At 46.7% G+C, this 21,191-nt stretch overlaps 1 protein-coding gene across 1 annotated transcript in view; it reads right to left on the bottom strand.

Moving 5' to 3' along the window:
* SNX25 (sorting nexin 25) overlaps positions 1–21,191 on the bottom strand; it is a 552,258-nt gene that overhangs the window by 342,234 nt on the left and 188,833 nt on the right. Inside the window, 1 exon segment of the mRNA XM_063920745.1 lies at positions 1,277–1,493. Coding sequence (XP_063776815.1) covers positions 1,277–1,493 — 217 coding nt within the window.

The raw sequence follows: 21,191 nt of genomic DNA, 5'->3' as shown, positions 1-21,191 counted from the left end.
AGCCGGTACTAACTGGTTTTCCGGCCGTCTCATTTCGTCAACTGACTTTTGTAATGTGCTAACATTATCACGTAATTCCATAACTAAAGCCATCCATTCCGGTGTCGACTCCCTAGGGGGTGACATCACCATTACCGGCAATTGCTCTGCCTCCACACCAACATCGTCCTCATACATGTCGACACACACGTACCGACACACAGCAGCCACACAGGGAATGCTCTAATCGAAGACAGGACCCTCTTAGCCCTTTGGGGAGACAGAGGGAGAGTTTGCCAGCACACACCAAAAGCGCTATAAATGTATATAAACAACCCTAGAAGGTGTTGTTTTTGATATAAGCGCTTTTAATATATCAATATCGCCAAATTATGCCCCCCTTCTCTTTGTTACCCTGTTTCTGTAGTGCAGTGCAGGGGAGAGTCCTGGGAGCCTTCCTCACCAGCGGAGCTGAGCAGGAAAATGGCGCTGAGTGCTGAGGAGAATAAGCTCCGCCCCTTTTTCGGCGGGCTTTTCTCCCGGGTTTTAAGAAAACTGGCCTGGGTTAAATACATACATATAGCCTTAATGGCTATATGTGATGTATTTATTTTGCCACTAAAGGTATTTAATATTGCTGCCCAGGGCGCCCCCAGCAGTGCCCTGCACCCTCCGTGACTGAATCAGTGAGACGTGTAGCAACAATGGCGCACAGCTGCAGTGCTGTGCGCTACCTTCATGAAGACTGAGGAGTCTTCTGCCGCCTGCTTTCCGGACCTCCGTCTTCAGCGTCTGTAAGGGGGATCGGCGGCGCGGCTCCGGGACGAACCCCAGGAGGACCTGTGTTCCGACTCCCTCTGGAGCTAAGTGTCCAGTAGCCTAAGACTCCAATCCATCCTGCACGCAGGTGAGTTGGAAATCTCTCCCCTAAGTCCCTCGATGCAGTGATCCTGTTGCCAGCAGGATTCACTGAGATTTAAACCTAAAAAAACTTTTTCTAAGCAGCTCTTTAGGAGAGCCACCTAGATTGCACCCTTCTCGGACGGGCACAAAAACCTAACTGAGGCTTGGAGGAGGGTCATAGGGGGAGGAGCCAGTACGCACCATGTGATCCTAAAAGCTTTATTTAGATGTGCCCTGTCTCCTGCGGAGCCCGCTATTCCCCATGGTCCTGACGGAGTCCCAGCATCCACTAGGACGTTAGAGAAAACTCCTTTAGTGTCATCTCCACAGACCAGACTACATTGCTACACGCCGATATAACATGTACAAGAGGTGTTCAACTCCAGTTTGTTACCTAGTGTTTGCAGCCTTGAGGTCACAGAAGTGTGTAAGCAGATTTTTCACCACATCGTTGCAGACCACTCTTACAATATCAATGTGAGCAAGCCGGCTGCGCACTTGTCTGGCCAAATCCCAGAAGTCATCAGAAAGCAGATGGTAAAGCTGACCGTCATCCTTGCTTAGATCTCCATACCATGATAGAATATAGTCCCGGTAGCTGTAGTCAAACACTGGAAAATACAAACAGATGAATGTAAAACACTGACACTTAGCACAGATAGGTCTACTATGCTTGGCCGGCTGTCGGGATCCCGGCTCACAGCTTACCGGCGCCTGGATCCCGACTGCCGGAATGCCGGCAGCGGGGCGGTGGCGCGCCAGACTATTTATTCTCCCTCCAGGGGTGTTGTGGACACCCCAAGAGGGAGAACAGTCGTCGGTATACCGGCTGTCATTATTCCGGCGCTGGTATGCTGAGCGCCGGGATCCCGAAAAGCCCGTATATCGTGTTCCACCCAGCACAGGTCTACTATGCTTGGCCGGCTGTCGGGATCCCGGCGCCCAGCTTACCAGCTATACAGAGCAAGACCAAAATAAGATATATTCTTCACTAAGAAGAAAAAGAACATGTGCACTTATTTGTTAACCCATATCATATCTAAGCTTTTCATATGGCTGCTAAAATTATTGAATACTCAAACTTACAAAGAGAAGCTCCACCTAAAGACTGTGTATTGGGTGGCGTCCATTAAGTTAAAACACGGTAAACTAGCTTTTTCCTGACCTGGGATGCACAGGGTAATAAAATAACGTGTTCTGTCTTAATTTAAAGAAATGTAGTTGCTCTTTAAGTAGCCCCCTCTCCAGCTAAGGAAACCATAGGATGAAATAATATTTATCGGCGTTTAAACGATCAATTCACTAGTTACAAGCATTATCACTGAGACGGGAATAAGAGACTGTGGGGGGCACTAGGGTCCCATGTGGCATTTGTGTACATGACATACCTTAGTGGTGCTCCAACAGGACATGTTGGCCCATGGAAAACCACTAGGAATGGGGAGAGAAGAAAACTAGTACTACTGGATTCATATATTCATTTCCATTTACATTTTTTAACAGTACAAGAACACACTTTCATGGAGTTTAATATTATCAAGATCTGACAGTCTCTTGGAACTTGATCACTACCAAAAACATGTTGCTATTATTTAAAATGTCAAGGTGACAGTATCTGGAGCAGTGGTTAGAAATCAGACATGCACTATCTTGGAAAGGTTAGGACTGGAGATGACAAAGTAATTCTGGTCTGAGGTCACTTGCGGTAACTGCTGTGTAAAAAGGAATAAGAAGAGCACAGAATGCTCAGAATGCAAATTTCTACAGCCAACATTAAGCTCTTAATAGTTCAGTAATCATTTTGAATCTTGTATTTGATTGGTGGTTGGTTGGCAAGGTGGTGGAAGAGTCTGTACAACAAATCTTGTTTTTATATGCCACAATCAGCTTCCATAAACAATAAATGAAGACTGCGGTCTAATGTACTTTATTAAAGCTATTACTGTGGACTGGAGTGTGTAGAAAAGATCTAATAAAATTCATAAAATATAATACAATTTATTTTTCAGGTCATGTTCATCTGCTCTGCCTAACTATTAAGTCTATGCTTCTTATGTTTAGATTTAGTACTCAATGTTTATAAAGAATGCAAAGGCAGCACCATATCCAAGACCTAACTACAGGGCCATAAATAGAAGGGGAAGGGGGGCGAGCGGTGCCACCACTAAGGGACTATGGGTGGCTCCCTCGCAGCCCTGAGGCACCTGTATTTGGCAAGCAGGGTGCTTGGAACATTGCACTGTTGCCTAAAAAATCTACTTTGAGAGTCCGAGCACCAAGGTTGTAGTGCCGAAAGCAAGCCACAACAGAGCCACACTGTCTCCTGGTCCCTTGTAGACCCACCCCCTCATTGTAATACCATGACATGTTCTGTGACAGAGCTGGCAAATGGTGCATTATCTTTCTTTCTGCTGCGGGGTACACTGGGCTCCACAAGGATAGACATTGGGGTGTAGAGTAGGATCTTGATCCGAGGCACTAACAGGCTCAAAGCTTTGACTGTTCCCAGAATGCACAGCGCCGCCTCCTCTATAACCCCGCCTCCCTGCACAGGAGCTCAGTTTTGTAGTTGGTGCTGCAGTAAGCAGGCACATAACAGAGGGGCTGCTCCAGGCAGCCCTAAGAAGAGTTTTTTTTGAAGAAAAAAGTGAAGACTACAAGTGCAGCAGTGGTGGTAAATGTCAGAAGACATTCACTGCTGCAGCTCCAACTCTCCCCAGCGGCGCTGTACACTCCCGAGCCCTGGTTGCCGGGTAACTACAGCAGGAGGCTCCGGTTTTCTTCACAGTCAGGTACACACGACGGGGGCTCTCCGGGATCGCGTGGACGTGCTTCGGGAGGTGGTAAGGGGGTCCCGCTTGCGGTGGACACTGTGGCATTCGTTTTCTTAGTATTGGATTTCTGCATAAGTGTTTTACAGTCTATTTCCAGCACTCTATACTTGGTCTGCATAAGATCTTTTTTAGGGTAACCCCTTGCTATCAGTTTCTCGATCAATGTATCTATCTGTAAATTAGCTGTACCAATATCAGAGTTAATCCTCCATATTCTAAGCATCTGTGAATATGGTAATTAATTTTTCAGATTAGAAGGATCACAGCTGTTATATTGTAACAATGTGTTACGATTTGTAGATTTCACATATACAGACGTTATGAATTGATTACACCTTAACCTGATACCAACATCTAGGAAGTCTATGTGGTCCTGGCTCATTCTAAGTGTAAACTTAATCAGGCAATCACTAATGTTATTAGTTTCAATCAGATTACGAAATGTATCTTCAGACCCTGTCCAAACAATGAATAGGTCGTCTATAAAACGAGTGTATAAGATGATATGTGATAATACACTAGGATTAGAAAAAAATATCTTCTGCTCGATATAAAACATAAAAATATTAGCAACTACCGGGGCTACCGCCGAGCCCATTGAGCATCCACTTAACTGTATATAATACTTTCTATCGAACAGAAAATATTTTTTCTTAAGAATAAATTCCAAAAGGACCACACAAAATGCAATGAATGCATCATCATAGACACCACTTTCGGCAAAAAAAACTTTAAGAGCACGTAAACCTGCTTCAAGAGGTATCACCGTATACAAACTGTCCACGTCTGCACAAATCATCCAGGAACCATCTGGAACATCGTGCAGTGTGGCCAGTTTGTTAAGAAACATGGTTGTGTCCAAAATAAAATTTCTATTCTGCTGGACCAAAGGCTGTAATACCGAGTCCAAGTAAATAGAAGCTGGTTGTGACAAAGACCCCTTTGCTGAGACGATCGGACATCCCGGGGGAGGGGTTATCCCCTTATGTATCTTCGGGAAAGTGTACAACAATGTAGTTATTGGGTATTTTGGAAGAAGGGCATCCGCTAACTTTTAATCAATAATTTCTGCTGCGGGGTACACTGGGCTCCACAAGGATAGACATAGGGGTGTAGAGTAGGATCTTGATCCGAAGCACCAACAGGCTGAAAAGCTTTGACTGTTCCCTGAATGCATAGCGCCGCCTCCTCTATAACCCCGCCTCCCTGCACAGGAGCTCAGTTTTGTAGTTGGTGCTGCAGTAAGCAGGCACATAACAGAGGGGCTGCTCCAGGCAGCCCTAAGAAGAGCTTTTTTGAAGAAAAAGTGAAGACTACAAGGGCAGCAGCGGTGTGTAAATGTCAGAGACATTCACTGTTGCAGCTCCAGCTCTCCCCAGCGGCGCTGTACACTCCCGAGCCCTGGTTGCCGGGTAACTACAGCAGGAGGCCCCGGTTTTCTTCCATGGTCAGGCACACACGACGGGGGCTCTCCGGGATCGCGTGGCCGCGCTTCGGGAGGTGGTGAGTGGGTCCCGCTTGCGGGACCCGTACTTTATCGTGATCCGGCGTGGTCAGTGGGAGGCGGGCCGCGCGCGCTGGCGGTGGACACTGACAGTACAGGCGATCCCACTAGATCACCAGGGCATGGGTGCAGGTCAGGTTTTCCCTTAAAGCCATTTTAATAGTAGCCCACAGTACCCGGTGGTTTTGCCAGCAGGGGGATAAGGCTTAAACCTGGAGCCCCTACCCCAGCCCCAGGGCGCCATTTCCCGCAAATGTTCTTGCCCTGGAGCTGCATATCTGTCTCTCCCTTACTCCCTGTCGTGTCTGGGCGCCATTTCTCTCAGCTTCACTGTTCCTGGGACTGCTTGGGCAAATCCTCCTGTGTAAAGCCGCCTGGTCGTCAGTGCTGTGACTTTACATGACACTTAAGTATTCTACCTGCCTTTTTAGATAGTGCTAGTTAAGAAAGAGTGCAATTAGTCAGGGTTTTCTAGTACAATTACCCTGTGATATACATCCAGTTCTTACTGTGCAGTGTTATATCTATTGACTATAATATCTATTGACTATAATATATATATATATATATTTATATATAAAAGCTAGTCCAGTGCAGTATTATGGTTAGTAATAACCTCTGCATTGTACAAACTGTGACTATCTGTGTGTGCATTAGCTACCAGAGTGGTGTCCATTTCGTGTCTTTCACTCAACTTGCTATCCCTATATTCTATAACCTGAGGGGGCTTGGTGCGTCAGGTTTTATATTGATATAGGATTTTCACAAAGATATACTTTAATATGTATTTTTCTCTGTGATTTTGTCACCGTATCTCTCCTTTATCTCTGCTAGTGCTGACTACACTGCGCAGGGGTTTGGGTAAGAGGTATTGTGCTGCTGATAATTTTAATGTGTTACCTGATACTGCAAGTTATATCATGTCTGCTTCTGAGGGTAACTGTTCTGGGGCTGAACACACTACAGGTGTTGCCGAAGCCACAGACCTCTATGAGGAAAATATAGCAGCTGGAGGCTCTGGTTCTGGGGGCTCCTTGCCCCCCAGTGGGACTGTGGCAATGGGAGTACATAATGACCCACCATGGGCCGCTTTTTCCACGCTTCTACATACGCTAGTTAATAAACTAACACCCCCTATGGGACCCCCTATGCCGGTACAGCCATATGTGGTCCCTGCAGGTTGTCTGAAAGCGATTTACACCCTCACGGGTGCTGCACAAAGGCCCACTATTGCAGCAACATGGGCGGCAGAGGCTATTGAAGCATGGGCCTTGGAGTTAGAGGCTGAAATCTCCTCTGACCATGCTAGACAATGCTTGTCATATATTGTCACAGCTTCTCGCTATATTAAAGAGGCGGCTTCTGATGCCGGTATCCTAGTAGCCAGGGCCTCTACTACGTCAGTCCTGGCTCGCCGGATATTGTGGCTGAGATCCTGGTCTGTGGATCTGGACTCTAGAAAAACCCTGGAGGTACTCCCTTTCAAGGGAGATATTCTGTTTGGGGAGGAATTAAATAAGACAGTGGCTGACTTTGCTACTGCCAAAACTGCCTATCTGCCAAGTACCGCTCCTTCTGTGTCGAAGGCTAAAGGTACTTCCTTTCGCCCCTTTCGTCCTTCAGGTAAAGCAAAAGGTCAGGCGTACAACAAGCAGGCCGGCACTTCCAAACCTGGTAAGCCAAAGCCCAAAAGAGCATGGGCGGCCCGTCAGCCAGCTTCCAAGACCGATAAGCCTGCCGCATGACGGGGCGGGCTTCTACGGTTTACCCAGGAATGGTTGAAGACTACTTCAGATTCCTGGGTACGGGAAGTCGTCACTCGAGGTTACGCCATAGCCTTCAAAAACCGACCCCCTCATCGATTTTTCTGAACAGACGTCCCATTGGACCAGACAAAGGCAAACACTCTACATTCGGTGGTACAGACCCTCCTGGATACAGGAGTCGTAGTACAGGTGCCTCTTGCGCAGAGGGGCCGGGGGTACTATTCTCCGCTGTTTCTAGTCCCGAAACCGAATGGGTCCTCCTGGCCCATTCTCAACCTCAAGGCATTGAACAGGTTTGTGAAGGTTTCCAAGTTCCGTATGGAAACCCTTCGCTCTATAGTTCTGGCCTTGGAACCTGGGGACTACATGGTCTCCCTGGACATACAGTATGCTTACCTGCATATTCCTATAGCAGAGTCGCATCAGCAATACCTCAGGTTTTCGATTGGCAACCTCCATTACCAGTTTCGGGCGTTACCTTTTGATTTAACTACGGCTCCGCGAGTCTTCACCAAAGTCATGGCGGTGATGACGGTGGTACTCCGCCGTCAAGGGGTCAGGATACTGCTGTATCTGGACGACTTGTTAATCCTGGCAAATTCCCCAGAAATTCTCCTACGTCATCTAAATATGACGGTCCGGTTTCTACAAGCCCACGGGTGGCTCATCAACTGGAAGAAATCCTCCCTGGTCCCTGCTCAGAGTATGGTGCACCTGGGAGCGCTACTGGACACTCACAACCAGCGGTTGTTCTCGTCTCAGGAGAAAGTCCTGAAGCTTCAGGACAGGATTCGTTGCTTCCTTTCTCGTCCGCAAGTGTCGATACATTCAGCGATGCAGGTGCTGGGCCTCATGGTATCAGCATTCGACATGGTGGAGTATGCTCAATTCCATTCTCGCCCCCTCCAGAGGCTGATTCTAGCCAAGTGGGACGGCCTGCCTCACCGGATCAGGTCTCACATGATCTCATTGACTCCGGAGGTCCGTCTGTCGCTGCTCTGGTGGGTCCAGTACCGACAATTGTACAGGGGCCGTCCATTCTGGATATCCAACTGGGTCCTGTTGACGACAGATGCCAGTCTAAGAGGTTGGGGCGTGGTGCTGGAGCAACACTCCCTTCAGGGTCGGTGGACCAAGGAGGAATCCCTCCTCTCGATCAACATTCTGGAATTGCGGGCGGTCTTCAACGCGTTGAACCTGGCCCAGCATTTAATTCAGAACCGCCCTGTTCAAGTACAGTCGGACAACGCTACCACAGTGGCTTACATAAATCATCAAGGCGGCACTCGAAGCCGTTTGACAATAAATGAAGTCTCACGGATTCTACATTGGGCGGAACGCCATCTACCGGCCATATCGGCAATATTCATTCCGGGAGTCCTGAATTGGGAAGCAGACTTTCTCAGTCGTCAGGACGTACATGCCGGCGAGTGGAGCCTCCATCCAGAAGTGTTTCATTTCCTAGTGGAAAAGTGGGGCCTTCAAGACGTAGATCTGATGGCGCCTCGACACAGTCACAAGGTTCCGGTCTTTGGAGCAAGGACAAGGGATCCTCAAGCAGCATTCGTGGATGCGCTGGCGGTGTCGTGGAGGTTTCGGCTGCCGCACGTGTTACCTCCGGTGTCACTCCTGCCCAGAAGTTCAAGCAAGAAAAAGGACATCTGCTTCTCATAGCTCCAGCGTGGCCCAGACGGCACTGGTTCTCAGAGCTGCAAGGCCTATCGTCAGAGCGTCCAATTCTACTTCAACAACGCCAAGACCTCCTCGTTCAGGGCCCCTATGTCTACCAGGACCTAGCCCGGCTGTCTTTGACGGCGTGGCTCTTGAAGCTTCCGTCTTAAGGGCTAAAGGGTTTTCTGAGGCGGTCATTCAAACTATGTTGCAGGCACGGAAACCGGCTTCGGCTCGGATTTACTATAGGGTCTGGCATTCTTACTTTGTTTGGTGCGCGTCTAATGATTATGACGCTTCCAAGTTTAGTATAGCCAAGTTGTTGGCTTTTCTTCCGAAGGGCCTGGACTTAGGCCTGCGTCTGGCCTCCCTCAAAGTTCAAATATCTGCCTTGTCGGTGTGGTTTCAGAGAAAAATTGCGACCTTACCTGATGTGCATATCTTTACTCAGGGTGTGTTACGTATCAAACCTCCATATGTCCCGCCTGTGGCTCCTTGGGACTTGTCGGTGGTTTTGGAGGCGTTACAAGAGTCTCCGTTTGAACCTCTTGGTTCAGCTGATCTTAAGTGGCTTCCCCTTAAGGTGGTGTTTCTGCTGGCTATTGCCTCAGCTAGAAGAGTGTCGGATTTGGGTGCCTTGTCCTGTAGTTCCCCATATCTGATATTTCACAGTGACCGGGCGGTTCTTAGGACTCGTCCCGGAAAGTTACCTAAGGTGGTTTCTTCGTTTCACCTTAACCAGGAGATTGTGGTTCCCGCACTTGTTTCTCCTGATCTGTCTTCCAAAGAGAGGACTTTGGATGTGGTACGGGCTCTCCGTATCTATGTGAAGAGAACTGCTTCTGTTAGGAAATCTGATTCTCTCTTTGTGCTGTTTGGATTTCACAAACGGGGTTGGCCTGCTCACAAGCAAACTTTGGCCAGATGGATTAGAATGGTGATTGCACATGCTTATGTGAGGGCTGGTCGGTCGGCTCCTGCTCACATTACGGCCCATTCTGCTCGGTCTGCGGGACCTTCTTGGGCGGCCCGCCGTGGTGTGACCCTTGAACAATTGTGCAAGGCGGCTACGTGGTCATCTGTGAACACGTTCAAAAGGTTCTATGCCTTCGATACTGCCGCTTCCCAGGATGCTTCCTTTGGACACAGGGTTCTTGTGCCCGCTACAGTGCGTCCCCTCCCATAAGGAACTGCTTTAGGACATCTCCAATGTCTATCCTTGTGGAGCCCAGTGTACCCCGCAGCAGAAAACGAGATTTATGGTAAGAACTTACCTTTGTTAAATCTCTTCCTGCGAGGTACACTGGGCTCCACAAGGCGCCCACCCTGACGCACTTAGCTTCTTTGGGTTGGTATGGCATTAGCCGCCGACACTTCTCTTGTCGTGAGAGTGTGGTGTATGTGGCTACTAACCGTTGTCGTCTCTTTTCCTGCTACTGCATTGGGCTGGTTAACTAAAAACTGAGCTCCTGTGCAGGGAGGCGGGGTTATAGAGGAGGCGGCGCTGTGCATTCTGGGAACAGTCAAAGCTTTGAGCCTGTTGGTGCCTCGGATCAAGATCCTACTCTACACCCCAATGTCTATCCTTGTGGAGCCCAGTGTACCTCGCAGAAAGAGATTTAACAAAGGTAAGTTCTTACCATAAATCTCGTTGTTATAACCCTCCTTAAGTAACCTACTGTCATCTGCAAAGAAACCTGCTTTAATAGATGTGTATTTGCCTTCATGTTTGTTTATTCTGTAGGAGAACTACATTTAACCATTTTTACTGTGATGTGTTCTGTGTGCACAAGGTTAAATTGTTTGCTTTATATCTTAGATGCAAATACTGTCTTCATTATTTGTATGTTAATATTATTCTTACCAATTTATGCAGCGTTGTATAGAGTATAATTTATCATTCATATCAGTCCTGGGTTCCAGTCTATAGATAGACAGTTAAAAGACAGACAGTCATTAGGTCTGTGGGGTTTTTTTTTTTACAACTTTTGCCTCATTTACCATCCATGTCACAAACCATCACCTTTTACTAAAGTTGTGGCAAGCGAAGCGAGACACCGAGCCCAAAGCCCGGCGAGCGCAGCGAACCCGCGAGGGGACGAATTTCACCAAATTTGGGTTAAAAATGTTTGAAAACACAAAAAAAAGTATATATTTTTTATTGTCTGACTTATGACCATATGGTGTCTACCTAATAACTGTCTGTGTGCTATACCACACCCATCAGTCCCTTCCCAGGTGAGTTTTATGCCTATCACAAGAACAGTTCTAGTTTCATATGGTCTTGAAATTGGTCATTAATGAGAAAGGTCGGTCACAATATCCACATGATTTAATATTAATAAGAGCAGAGTTCATAGAACATAATAGTAGAACATAATAGTGCACAATCAATATAAATAATAATAGTAAAATCAATTCTAATAAAAAGAGAGTGCTACTCCCATTCATTGGTATGAAGATCGAGAAACTATATAGTTGATTAGACCTGTTCCTTTTAAAGCAGTCCCTGAGGGTCCCAAAATGGCCAAGGCAAATCACAACCGTGTTTGTATAGTTACCACCAATGTCTTTTTGAAGGCGTTTAAGCGGATCAGCGTCCGCAGAGAGCAGTCCCTTTACGGTGGTGATGGTTCCGTTTTTCCACGGTGTAAAAGGTCCCTCAAAGAATGGATCCAATTGGGAAGTGAATATCCACGGACTTGGTTCAGGTCTTGATCCTCAAAGCTTCCAAATGGTGGGAGTAGACACACAGCAGTAGGTCTCACCGACGCGTTTCGTTGCGTTCACGCAACGTTTTCAAGTTTCTCGATCTTCATACCAATGAATGGGAGTAGCACTCTTTTTATTAGAATTGATTTTACTATTATTTATATTGATTGTGCACTATTATGTTCTATGAACTCTGCTCTTATTAATATTAAATCATGTGGATATTGTGACCAACCTTTCTCATTAATGACCAATTAGCGCTACATTTCTTTGTGCTTGTATATCATTTCTGTGGGGTCTGACCAACCCCTTGTGTTTAGCTGCTGTGGTGAACCTCCCTATCAAGCACCAGTAATAAACCACTTAGGTGGTTTCTCTCTTTTTGCATGGTCTTGAAATTGTTTATAGAAACATGTAAACGATTATGTATGTAGGATTCACTTTCTAAGATCTGTGCATAACTGTAGATTATAGGACAGTTTTATATTTTTGCTTTTCAATATTTATGTACTACATAACAGCATGGATAACAGATTGCATCTCTCTCTAACAATTTATTTTGCAACTCATCACAGAATTCACGGCTATGTGCTTTTGCACAGATTCAACCAGTAGATTATCATACCATTGGCTACTCTTGTAGTTTAACACCATAGTAAACTTGCTCTATAAAGTACAGGGAAGGTGTCATTAAATGTAGCCTATTTACCATAGTCCCTCTATTTTCTGATTAAGATTGGAAGGTGCCCCATGACAAGCAGCTGGTGATGGCCCTTCCACTATAATCACTGCATTGCCCATGTGTTTGGGGGTGTTGCTGAAACGTCACACTGACTGCTGACCGTTAACTTGATCCAGGCAAATAATTCTGTGGTCTGTGGGGTTCATGTTAACAGCCCAAGGCTGTTGCTATACTTGTATATCTGAAGCAGTGGTATTCTTGGGCTTACAAACACTCTCACATTTGTTTGCAAGGGAAAGAGCTACTTCAACAACTTCTGTTTTTCCATCTGCTAGGTAAAACGTAACAGTCGACATTTGTAATGCTGAGTATACACTACACAGTTACTTGGCTGATCCGCCTGATATGATAATTGTGTAGTGTATTTAAGCAAATGATCCGAAAATATTGATCGGTCAGACATGTCGGATTGTCCAGCACATCCATCCGATAATTTCAAGTGTCAAGTCAGCCGCATAGGGTAGTGTATTTGCTGCTGCAGCAGACTGACCAGCGGACATTAGCCCTGTTCCTTAACAGCGGTGGAACAGGGAAATGTCTCCTACCCAGGGGAGGAGCACAGATATCCTGTGGTCTTACACTGTGGAAGATCTGGCCATAATATCGGATAGGTGTCAGGATGACACATAATGCTGGCAGTCTGACAGTGTATACTCAGGGGAAGCAATGGAAGAGGGATGCAGTCAATGCCAACAGTTATGCTGTCAACATGTATCAGTATCTCCAGAGTGTGAACATGTCCACAAGGTCAACAGTCTGCAGGGACCAAAGTTATACATTTACGCTGCGAAAGGTTAGACTACAGGAGAGGACGGTTAGGGTTTAGGTATACTGACTGGTGGAAGTAATCATGACGTCACAACCGGACCAGAATAAAACGCTGGCGCCGCCATACCAGGTAAGTCACCTCTAGACCAACAGGGACCGTTTGCTGACAGTCTTAAGTGGACATGATGTATGTCAAAGTGGTCACTGACGACTACGACCATATCAACAAATTACACACCACCCTAGGAAACAACTAGTCAGCTATACGAATCAACATATGATATACTGTATGCTGCTTTTTACCTATATACAAAAAGCTGCTTTAAAAAATTGATAATGCTCCCAAAACATAATATCCTATGTCCAACCAGATTGTATTGTCTTTTATATGTGCATCAGGGCCATGCTCTGAAAAGTAAAGAACGCATTACATGTGCTGAAGCGATACAGAGACACACAGTTTACTGGAAGGGCCAACTACCACAAGACCTCTGCACTACGAACACACTACTTGTGCTGATGCGATATAGAGACACATAGGTTGCTGGAGGGGCCAACTACCACAAGACCTCTCCACTACAGAACGCATTACATGTGCTGATGCGATACAGAGACACACAGATTACTGGAAGGGACAACTACAACAAGATCTCTCCACTACAGAACGCATTACATGTGCTGATGCGATATAGAGACACATAGGTTGCTGGAGGGGCCAACTACCACAAGACCTCTCCACTACGGAACACATTACATGTGCTGAAGCGATACAGAGACGCAGATATTACTGGAGGGGCCAACTACTACAAGATCTCTCCACTACGGAACACACTACATGTGCTGAAGCGATACAGAGACACACAGATTACTGAAGGGCCAACTACCACAAGATCTCTCCACTACAGAACGCATTACATGTGCTGCTGCGATACAGAGACACATAGGTTGCTGGAGGGGCCAACTACCACAAGATCTCTCCACTACAGAACGCATTACATGTGCTGATGCGATACAGAGACACATAGGTTGCTGGAGGGGCCAACTACCACAAGATCTCTCCACTACAGAACGCATTACATGTGCTGCTGCGATACAGAGACACATAGGTTGCTGGAGGGGCCAACTACCACTAGATCTCTCCACTACAGAACGCATTACATGTGCTGATTAGAGATGAGCGCCTGAAATTTTTCGGGTTTTGTGTTTTGGTTTTGGGTTCGGTTCCGCGGCCGTGTTTTGGGTTCGAACGCGTTTTGGCAAAACCTCACCGAATTTTTTTTGTCGGATTCGGGTGTGTTTTGGATTCGGGTGTTTTTTTCAAAAAACACTAAAAAACAGCTTAAATCATAGAATTTGGGGGTCATTTTGATCCCAAAGTATTATTAACCTCAAAAACCATAATTTACACTCATTTTCAGTCTATTCTGAATACCTCACACCTCACAATATTATTTTTAGTCCTAAAATTTGCACCGAGGTCGCTGTGTGAGTAAGATAAGCGACCCTAGTGGCCGACACAAACACCGGGCCCATCTAGGAGTGGCACTGCAGTGTCACGCAGGATGTCCCTTCCAAAAAACCCTCCCCAAACAGCACATGACGCAAAGAAAAAAAGAGGCGCAATGAGGTAGCTGTGTGAGTAAGATTAGCGACCCTAGTGGCCGACACAAACACCGGGCCCATCTAGGAGTGGCACTGCAGTGTCACGCAGGATGGCCCTTCCAAAAAACCCTCCCCAAACAGCACATGACGCAAAGAAAAAAAGAGGCGCAATGAGGTAGCTGACTGTGTGATTAAGATTAGCGACCCTAGTGGCCGACACAAACACCGGGCACATCTAGGAGTGGCACTGCAGTGTCACGCAGGATGTCCCTTCCAAAAAACCCTCCCCAAACAGCACATGACGCAAAGAAAAAAAGAGGCGCAATGAGGTAGCTGTGTGAGTAAGATTAGCGACCCTAGTGGCCGACACAAACACCGGGCCCATCTAGGAGTGGCACTGCAGTGTCACGCAGGGTGTCCCTTCCAAAAAACCCACCCCAATCAGCACATGATGCAAAGAAAAAGAAAAGAAAAAAGAGGTGCAAGATGGAATTATCCTTGGGCCCTCCCACCCACCCTTATGTTGTATAAACAAAACAGGACATGCACACTTTAACCAACCCATCATTTCAGTGACAGGGTCTGCCACACGACTGTGACTGATATGACGGGTTGGTTTGGACCCCCCCCCCAAAAAAAAAGAAGCAATTAATCTCTCCTTGCACAAACTGGCTCTACAGAGGCAAGATGTCCACCTCATCTTCACCCTCCGATATATCACCGTGTACATCCCCCTCCTCACAGATTATCAATTCGTCCCCACTGGAATCCACCATCTCAGCTCCCTGTGTACTTTGTGGAGGCAATTGCTGCTGGTCAATGTCTCCGCGGAGGAATTGATTATAATTCATTTTAATGAACATCATCTTCTCCACATTTTCTGGATGTAACCTCGTACGCCGATTGCTGACAAGGTGAGCGGCGGCACTAAACACTCTTTCGGAGTACACACTTGTGGGAGGGCAACTTAGGTAGAATAAAGCCAGTTTGTGCAAGGGCCTCCAAATTGCCTCTTTTTCCTGCCAGTATAAGTACGGACTGTGTGACGTGCCTACTTGGATGCGGTCACTCATATAATCCTCCACCATTCTATCAATGTTGAGAGAATCATATGCAGTGACAGTAGACGACATGTCCGTAATCGTTGTCAGGTCCTTCAGTCCGGACCAGATGTCAGCATCAGCAGTCGCTCCAGACTGCCCTGCATCACCGCCAGCGGGTGGGCTCGGAATTCTGAGCCTTTTCCTCGCACCCCCAGTTGCGGGAGAATGTGAAGGAGGAGATGTTGACAGGTCGCGTTCCGCTTGACTTGACAATTTTGTCACCAGCAGGTCTTTCAACCCCAGCAGACCTGTGTCTGCCGGAAAGAGAGATCCAAGGTAGGCTTTAAATCTAGGATCGAGCACGGTGGCCAAAATGTAGTGCTCTGATTTCAACAGATTGACCACCCGTGAATCCTTGTTAAGCGAATTAAGGGCTGCATCCACAAGTCCCACATGCCTAGCGGAATCGCTCCGTGTTAGCTCCTCCTTCAATGCCTCCAGCTTCTTCTGCAAAAGCCTGATGAGGGGAATGACCTGACTCAGGCTGGCAGTGTCTGAACTGACTTCACGTGTGGCAAGTTCAAAGGGCATCAGAACCTTGCACAACGTTGAAATCATTCTCCACTGCACTTGAGACAGGTGCATTCCACCTACTATATCGTGCTCAATTGTATAGGCTTGAATGGCCTTTTGCTGCTCCTCCAACCTCTGAAGCATATAGAGGGTTGAATTCCACCTCGTTACCACTTCTTGCTTCAGATGATGGCAGGGCAGGTTCAGTAGTTTTTGGTGGTGCTCCAGTTTTCTGTACGTGGTGCCTGTACGCCGAAAGTGTCCCGCAATTCTTCTGGCCACCGACAGCATCTCTTGCACGCCCCTGTCGTTTTTTAAAAAATTCTGCACCACCAAATTCAAGGTATGTGCAAAACATGGGACGTGCTGGAATTGGCCCAGATTTAATGCACACACAATATTGCTGGCGTTGTCCGATGCCACAAATCCACAGGAGAGTCCAATTGGGGTAAGCCATTCCGCGATGATCTTCCTCAGTTGCCGTAAGAGGTTTTCAGCTGTGTGCGTATTCTGGAAAGCGGTGATACAAAGCGTAGCCTGCCTAGGAAAGAGTTGGCGTTTGCGAGATGCTGCTACTGGTGCCGCCGCTGCTGTTCTTGCGGCGGGAGTCCATACATCTACCCAGTGGGCTGTCACAGTCATATAGTCCTGACCCTGCCCTGCTCCACTTGTCCACATGTCCGTGGTTAAGTGGACATTGGGTACAGCTGCATTTTTTAGGACACTGGTGACTCTTTTTCTGAGGTCTGTGTACATTTTCGGTATCGCCTGCCTAGAGAAATGGAACCTAGATGGTATTTGGTACCGGGGACACAGTACCTCCAACAAGTCTCTAGTTGGCTCTGCAGTAATGATGGATACCGGAACCACGTTTCTCACCACCCAGGATGCCAAGGCCTCAGTTATCCGCTTTGCAGTAGGATGACTGCTGTGATATTTCATCTTCCTCGCAAAGGACTGTTGAACAGTCAATTGCTTACTGGAAGTAGTACAAGTGGGCTTACGACTTCCCCTCTGGGATGACCATCGACTCCCAGCGGCAACAACAGCAGCGCCAGCAGCAGTAGGCGTTACACGCAAGGATGCATCGGAGGAATCCCAGGCAGGAGAGGACTCGTCAGACTTGCCAGTGACATGGCCTGCAGGACTATTGGCATTCCTGGGGAAGGAGGAAATTGACACTGAGGGAGTTGGTGGGGTGGTTTGCGTGAGCTTGGTTACAAGAGGAAGGGATTTACTGGTCAGTGGACTGCTTCCGCTGTCACCCAAAGTTTTTGAACTTGTCACTGACTTATTATGAATGCGCTGCAGGTGACGTATAAGGGAGGATGTTCCGAGGTGGTTAACGTCCTTACCCCTACTTATTACAGCTTGACAAAGGGAACACACGGCTTGACACCTGTTGTCCGCATTTGTGGTGAAATACCTCCACACCGAAGAGCTGATTTTTTTGGTATTTTCACCTGGCATGTCAACGGCCATATTCCTCCCACGGACAACAGGTGTCTCCCCGGGTGCCTGACTTAAACAAACCACCTCACCATCAGAATCCTCCTGGTCAATTTCCTCCCCAGCGCCAGCAACACCCATATCCTCCTCATCCTGGTGTACTTCAACACTGACATCTTCAATCTGACTATCAGGAACTGGACTGCGGGTGCTCCTTCCAGCACTTGCAGGGGGCATGCAAATAGTGGAAGGCGCATGCTCTTCACGTCCAGTGTTGGGAAGGTCAGGCATCGCAAACGACACAATTGGACTCTCCTTGTGGATTTGGGATTTCAAAGAACGCACAGTTCTTTGCGGTGCTTTTGCCAGCTTGAGTCTTTTCAGTTTTCTAGCGAGAGGCTGAGTGCTTCCATCCTCATGTGAAGCTGAACCACTAGCCATGAACATAGGCCAGGGCCTCAGCCGTTCCTTGCCACTCCGTGTGGTAAATGGCATATTGGCAAGTTTACGCTTCTCCTCCGACAATTTTATTTTAGGTTTTGGAGTCCTTTTTTTTCTGATATTTGGTGTTTTGGATTTGACATGCTCTGTACTATGACATTGGGCATCGGCCTTGGCAGACGACGTTGCTGGCATTTCATCGTCTCGGCCATGACTAGTGGCAGCAGCTTCAGCACGAGGTGGAAGTGGATCTTGATCTTTCCCTAATTTTGGAACCTCAACTTTTTTGTTCTCCATATTTTATAGGCAGAACTAAAACGCACCTCAGGTAAACAATGGAGATGGATGGATTGGATACTAGTATACAATTATGGACGGACTGCCACGGTTAGGTGGTATAAAAAAACCACGGTTAGGTGGTATATATTATAATAATAATACAATTATGGATGGACGGACTGCCTGCCGACTGCCGACACAGAGGTAGCCACAGCCGTGAACTACCGCACTGTACACTGGTTGATAAAGAGATAGTAGTATACTCGTAACAATTAGGATGACACTATGACGGTATAAAGAATGAAAAAAAAAACCACGGTTAGGTGGTAGGTATATAATAATAAATAATACAATTCTGGTCGGACGGACTGCCTGCCGTGTGCCGACACAGAGGTAGCCACAGCCGTGAACTACCGCACTGTACACTGGTTGATAAAGAGATAGTAGTATACTCGTAACAATTAGGATGACACTATGACGGTATAAAGAATGAAAAAAAAAACCACGGTTAGGTGGTAGGTATATAATAATAAATAATACAATTCTGGTCGGACGGACTGCCTGCCGTGTGCCGACACAGAGGTAGCCACAGCCGTGAACTACCGCACTGTACACTGGTTGATAAAGAGATAGTAGTATACTCGTAACAATTAGGATGACACTATGACGGTATAAAGAATGAAAAAAAAAACCACGGTTAGGTGGTAGGTATATAATAATAAATAATACAATTCTGGTCGGACGGACTGCCTGCCGTGTGCCGACACAGAGGTAGCCACAGCCGTGAACTACCGCACTGTACACTGGTTGATAAAGAGATAGTAGTATACTCGTAACAATTAGGATGACACTATGACGGTATAAAGAATGAAAAAAAAAACCACGGTTAGGTGGTAGGTATATAATAATAAATAATACAATTCTGGTCGGACGGACTGCCTGCCGTGTGCCGACACAGAGGTAGCCACAGCCGTGAACTACCGCACTGTACACTGGTTGATAAAGAGATAGTAGTATACTCGTAACAATTAGGATGACACTATGACGGTATAAAGAATGAAAAAAAAAACACGGTTAGGTGGTAGGTATATAATAATAAATAATACAATTCTGGTCGGACGGACTGCCTGCCGTGTGCCGACACAGAGGTAGCCACAGCCGTGAACTACCGCACTGTACACTGGTTGATAAAGAGATAGTAGTATACTCGTAACAATTAGGATGACACTATGACGGTATAAAGAATGAAAAAAAAACCACGGTTAGGTGGTAGGTATATAATAATAAATAATACAATTCTGGTCGGACGGACTGCCTGCCGTGTGCCGACACAGAGGTAGCCACAGCCGTGAACTACCGCACTGTACACTGGTTGATAAAGAGATAGTAGTATACTCGTAACAATTAGGATGACACTATGACGGTATAAAGAATGAAAAAAAAAACCACGGTTAGGTGGTAGGTATATAATAATAAATAATACAATTCTGGTCGGACGGACTGCCTGCCGTGTGCCGACACAGAGGTAGCCACAGCCGTGAACTACCGCACTGTACACTGGTTGATAAAGAGATAGTAGTATACTCGTAACAATTAGGATGACACTATGACGGTATAAAGAATGAAAAAAAAACCACGGTTAGGTGGTAGGTATATAATAATAAATAATACAATTCTGGTCGGACGGACTGCCTGCCGTGTGCCGACACAGAGGTAGCCACAGCCGTGAACTACCGCACTGTACACTGGTTGATAAAGAGATAGTAGTATACTCGTAACAATTAGGATGACACTATGACGGTATAAAGAATGAAAAAAAAACCACGGTTAGGTGGTAGGTATATAATAATAAATAATACAATTCTGGTCGGACGGACTGCCTGCCGTGTGCCGACACAGAGGTAGCCACAGCCGTGAACTACCGCACTGTACTGTGTCTGCTGCTAATATAGACTGGTTGATATTTAAAGAGATATTAGTAGTATACAACAATACTATACTGGTGGTCAGGCACTGGTCACCACTCCTGCAGCAAAAGTGTGCACTGTTAATTAATATAATTGTACTCCTGGCTCCTGCTAACAACCTGCAGTGCTCCCCAGTCTCCCCCACAATTAATTATAAGCTTTTAATTTATACATTGATGACTGTGCAGCACACTGGGCTGAGCTGAGTGCACACAGACTGAGTCACACTGTGTGACTGACTGTGCTGTGTATCGTTTTTTTTTTCAGGCAGAGAACGGATATAGCAGAGAGAAGTGAACGGATATATTATATTAAATAAAAGTTAACTAGCAACTGCACTGGTCACTGACTGTGGTAAACTAACTCTGTCTGCGACTCTGCACAATCTCTCTCTCTCTATCTAATCTATCTCTATTCTAATGGAGAGGACGCCAGACACGTCCTCTCCCTATCAATCTCAATGCACGAGTGAAAATGGCGGCGACGCGCGGCTCCTTATATAGAATCCGAGTCTCGCGATAGAATCCGAGCCTCGCGAGAATCCGACAGCGTCATGATGACGTTCGGGCGCGCTCGGGTTAACCGAGCAAGGCGGGAAGATCCGAGTCGCTCGGACCCGTGAAAAAAAACATGAAGTTCGGGCGGGTTCGGATTCCGAGGAACCGAACCCGCTCATCTCTAGTGCTGATGCGATACAGAGAAACACAGATTGCTGGAGGGGCCAACTACCACTAGATCTCTCCACTACAGAACGCATTACATGTGCTGATGCGATATAGAGACACACAGATTACTGGAAGGGCCAACTACCACAAGACCTATGCACTACGGAACGCATTACATGTGCTGATGCGATACAGAGAAACACAGATTGCTGGAGGGGACAACTACCACAAGACCTCTCCACTACAGAACACATTACATGTGCTGATGTAATACAGAGACACACAGATTACTG

The sequence above is a fragment of the Pseudophryne corroboree genome, chromosome 1 (genome assembly GCF_028390025.1).
Source record: "Pseudophryne corroboree isolate aPseCor3 chromosome 1, aPseCor3.hap2, whole genome shotgun sequence".
Classification (NCBI taxonomy): Eukaryota; Metazoa; Chordata; class Amphibia; order Anura; family Myobatrachidae; genus Pseudophryne; species Pseudophryne corroboree.
This window is presented reverse-complemented; position numbering and strand designations above follow the sequence as displayed.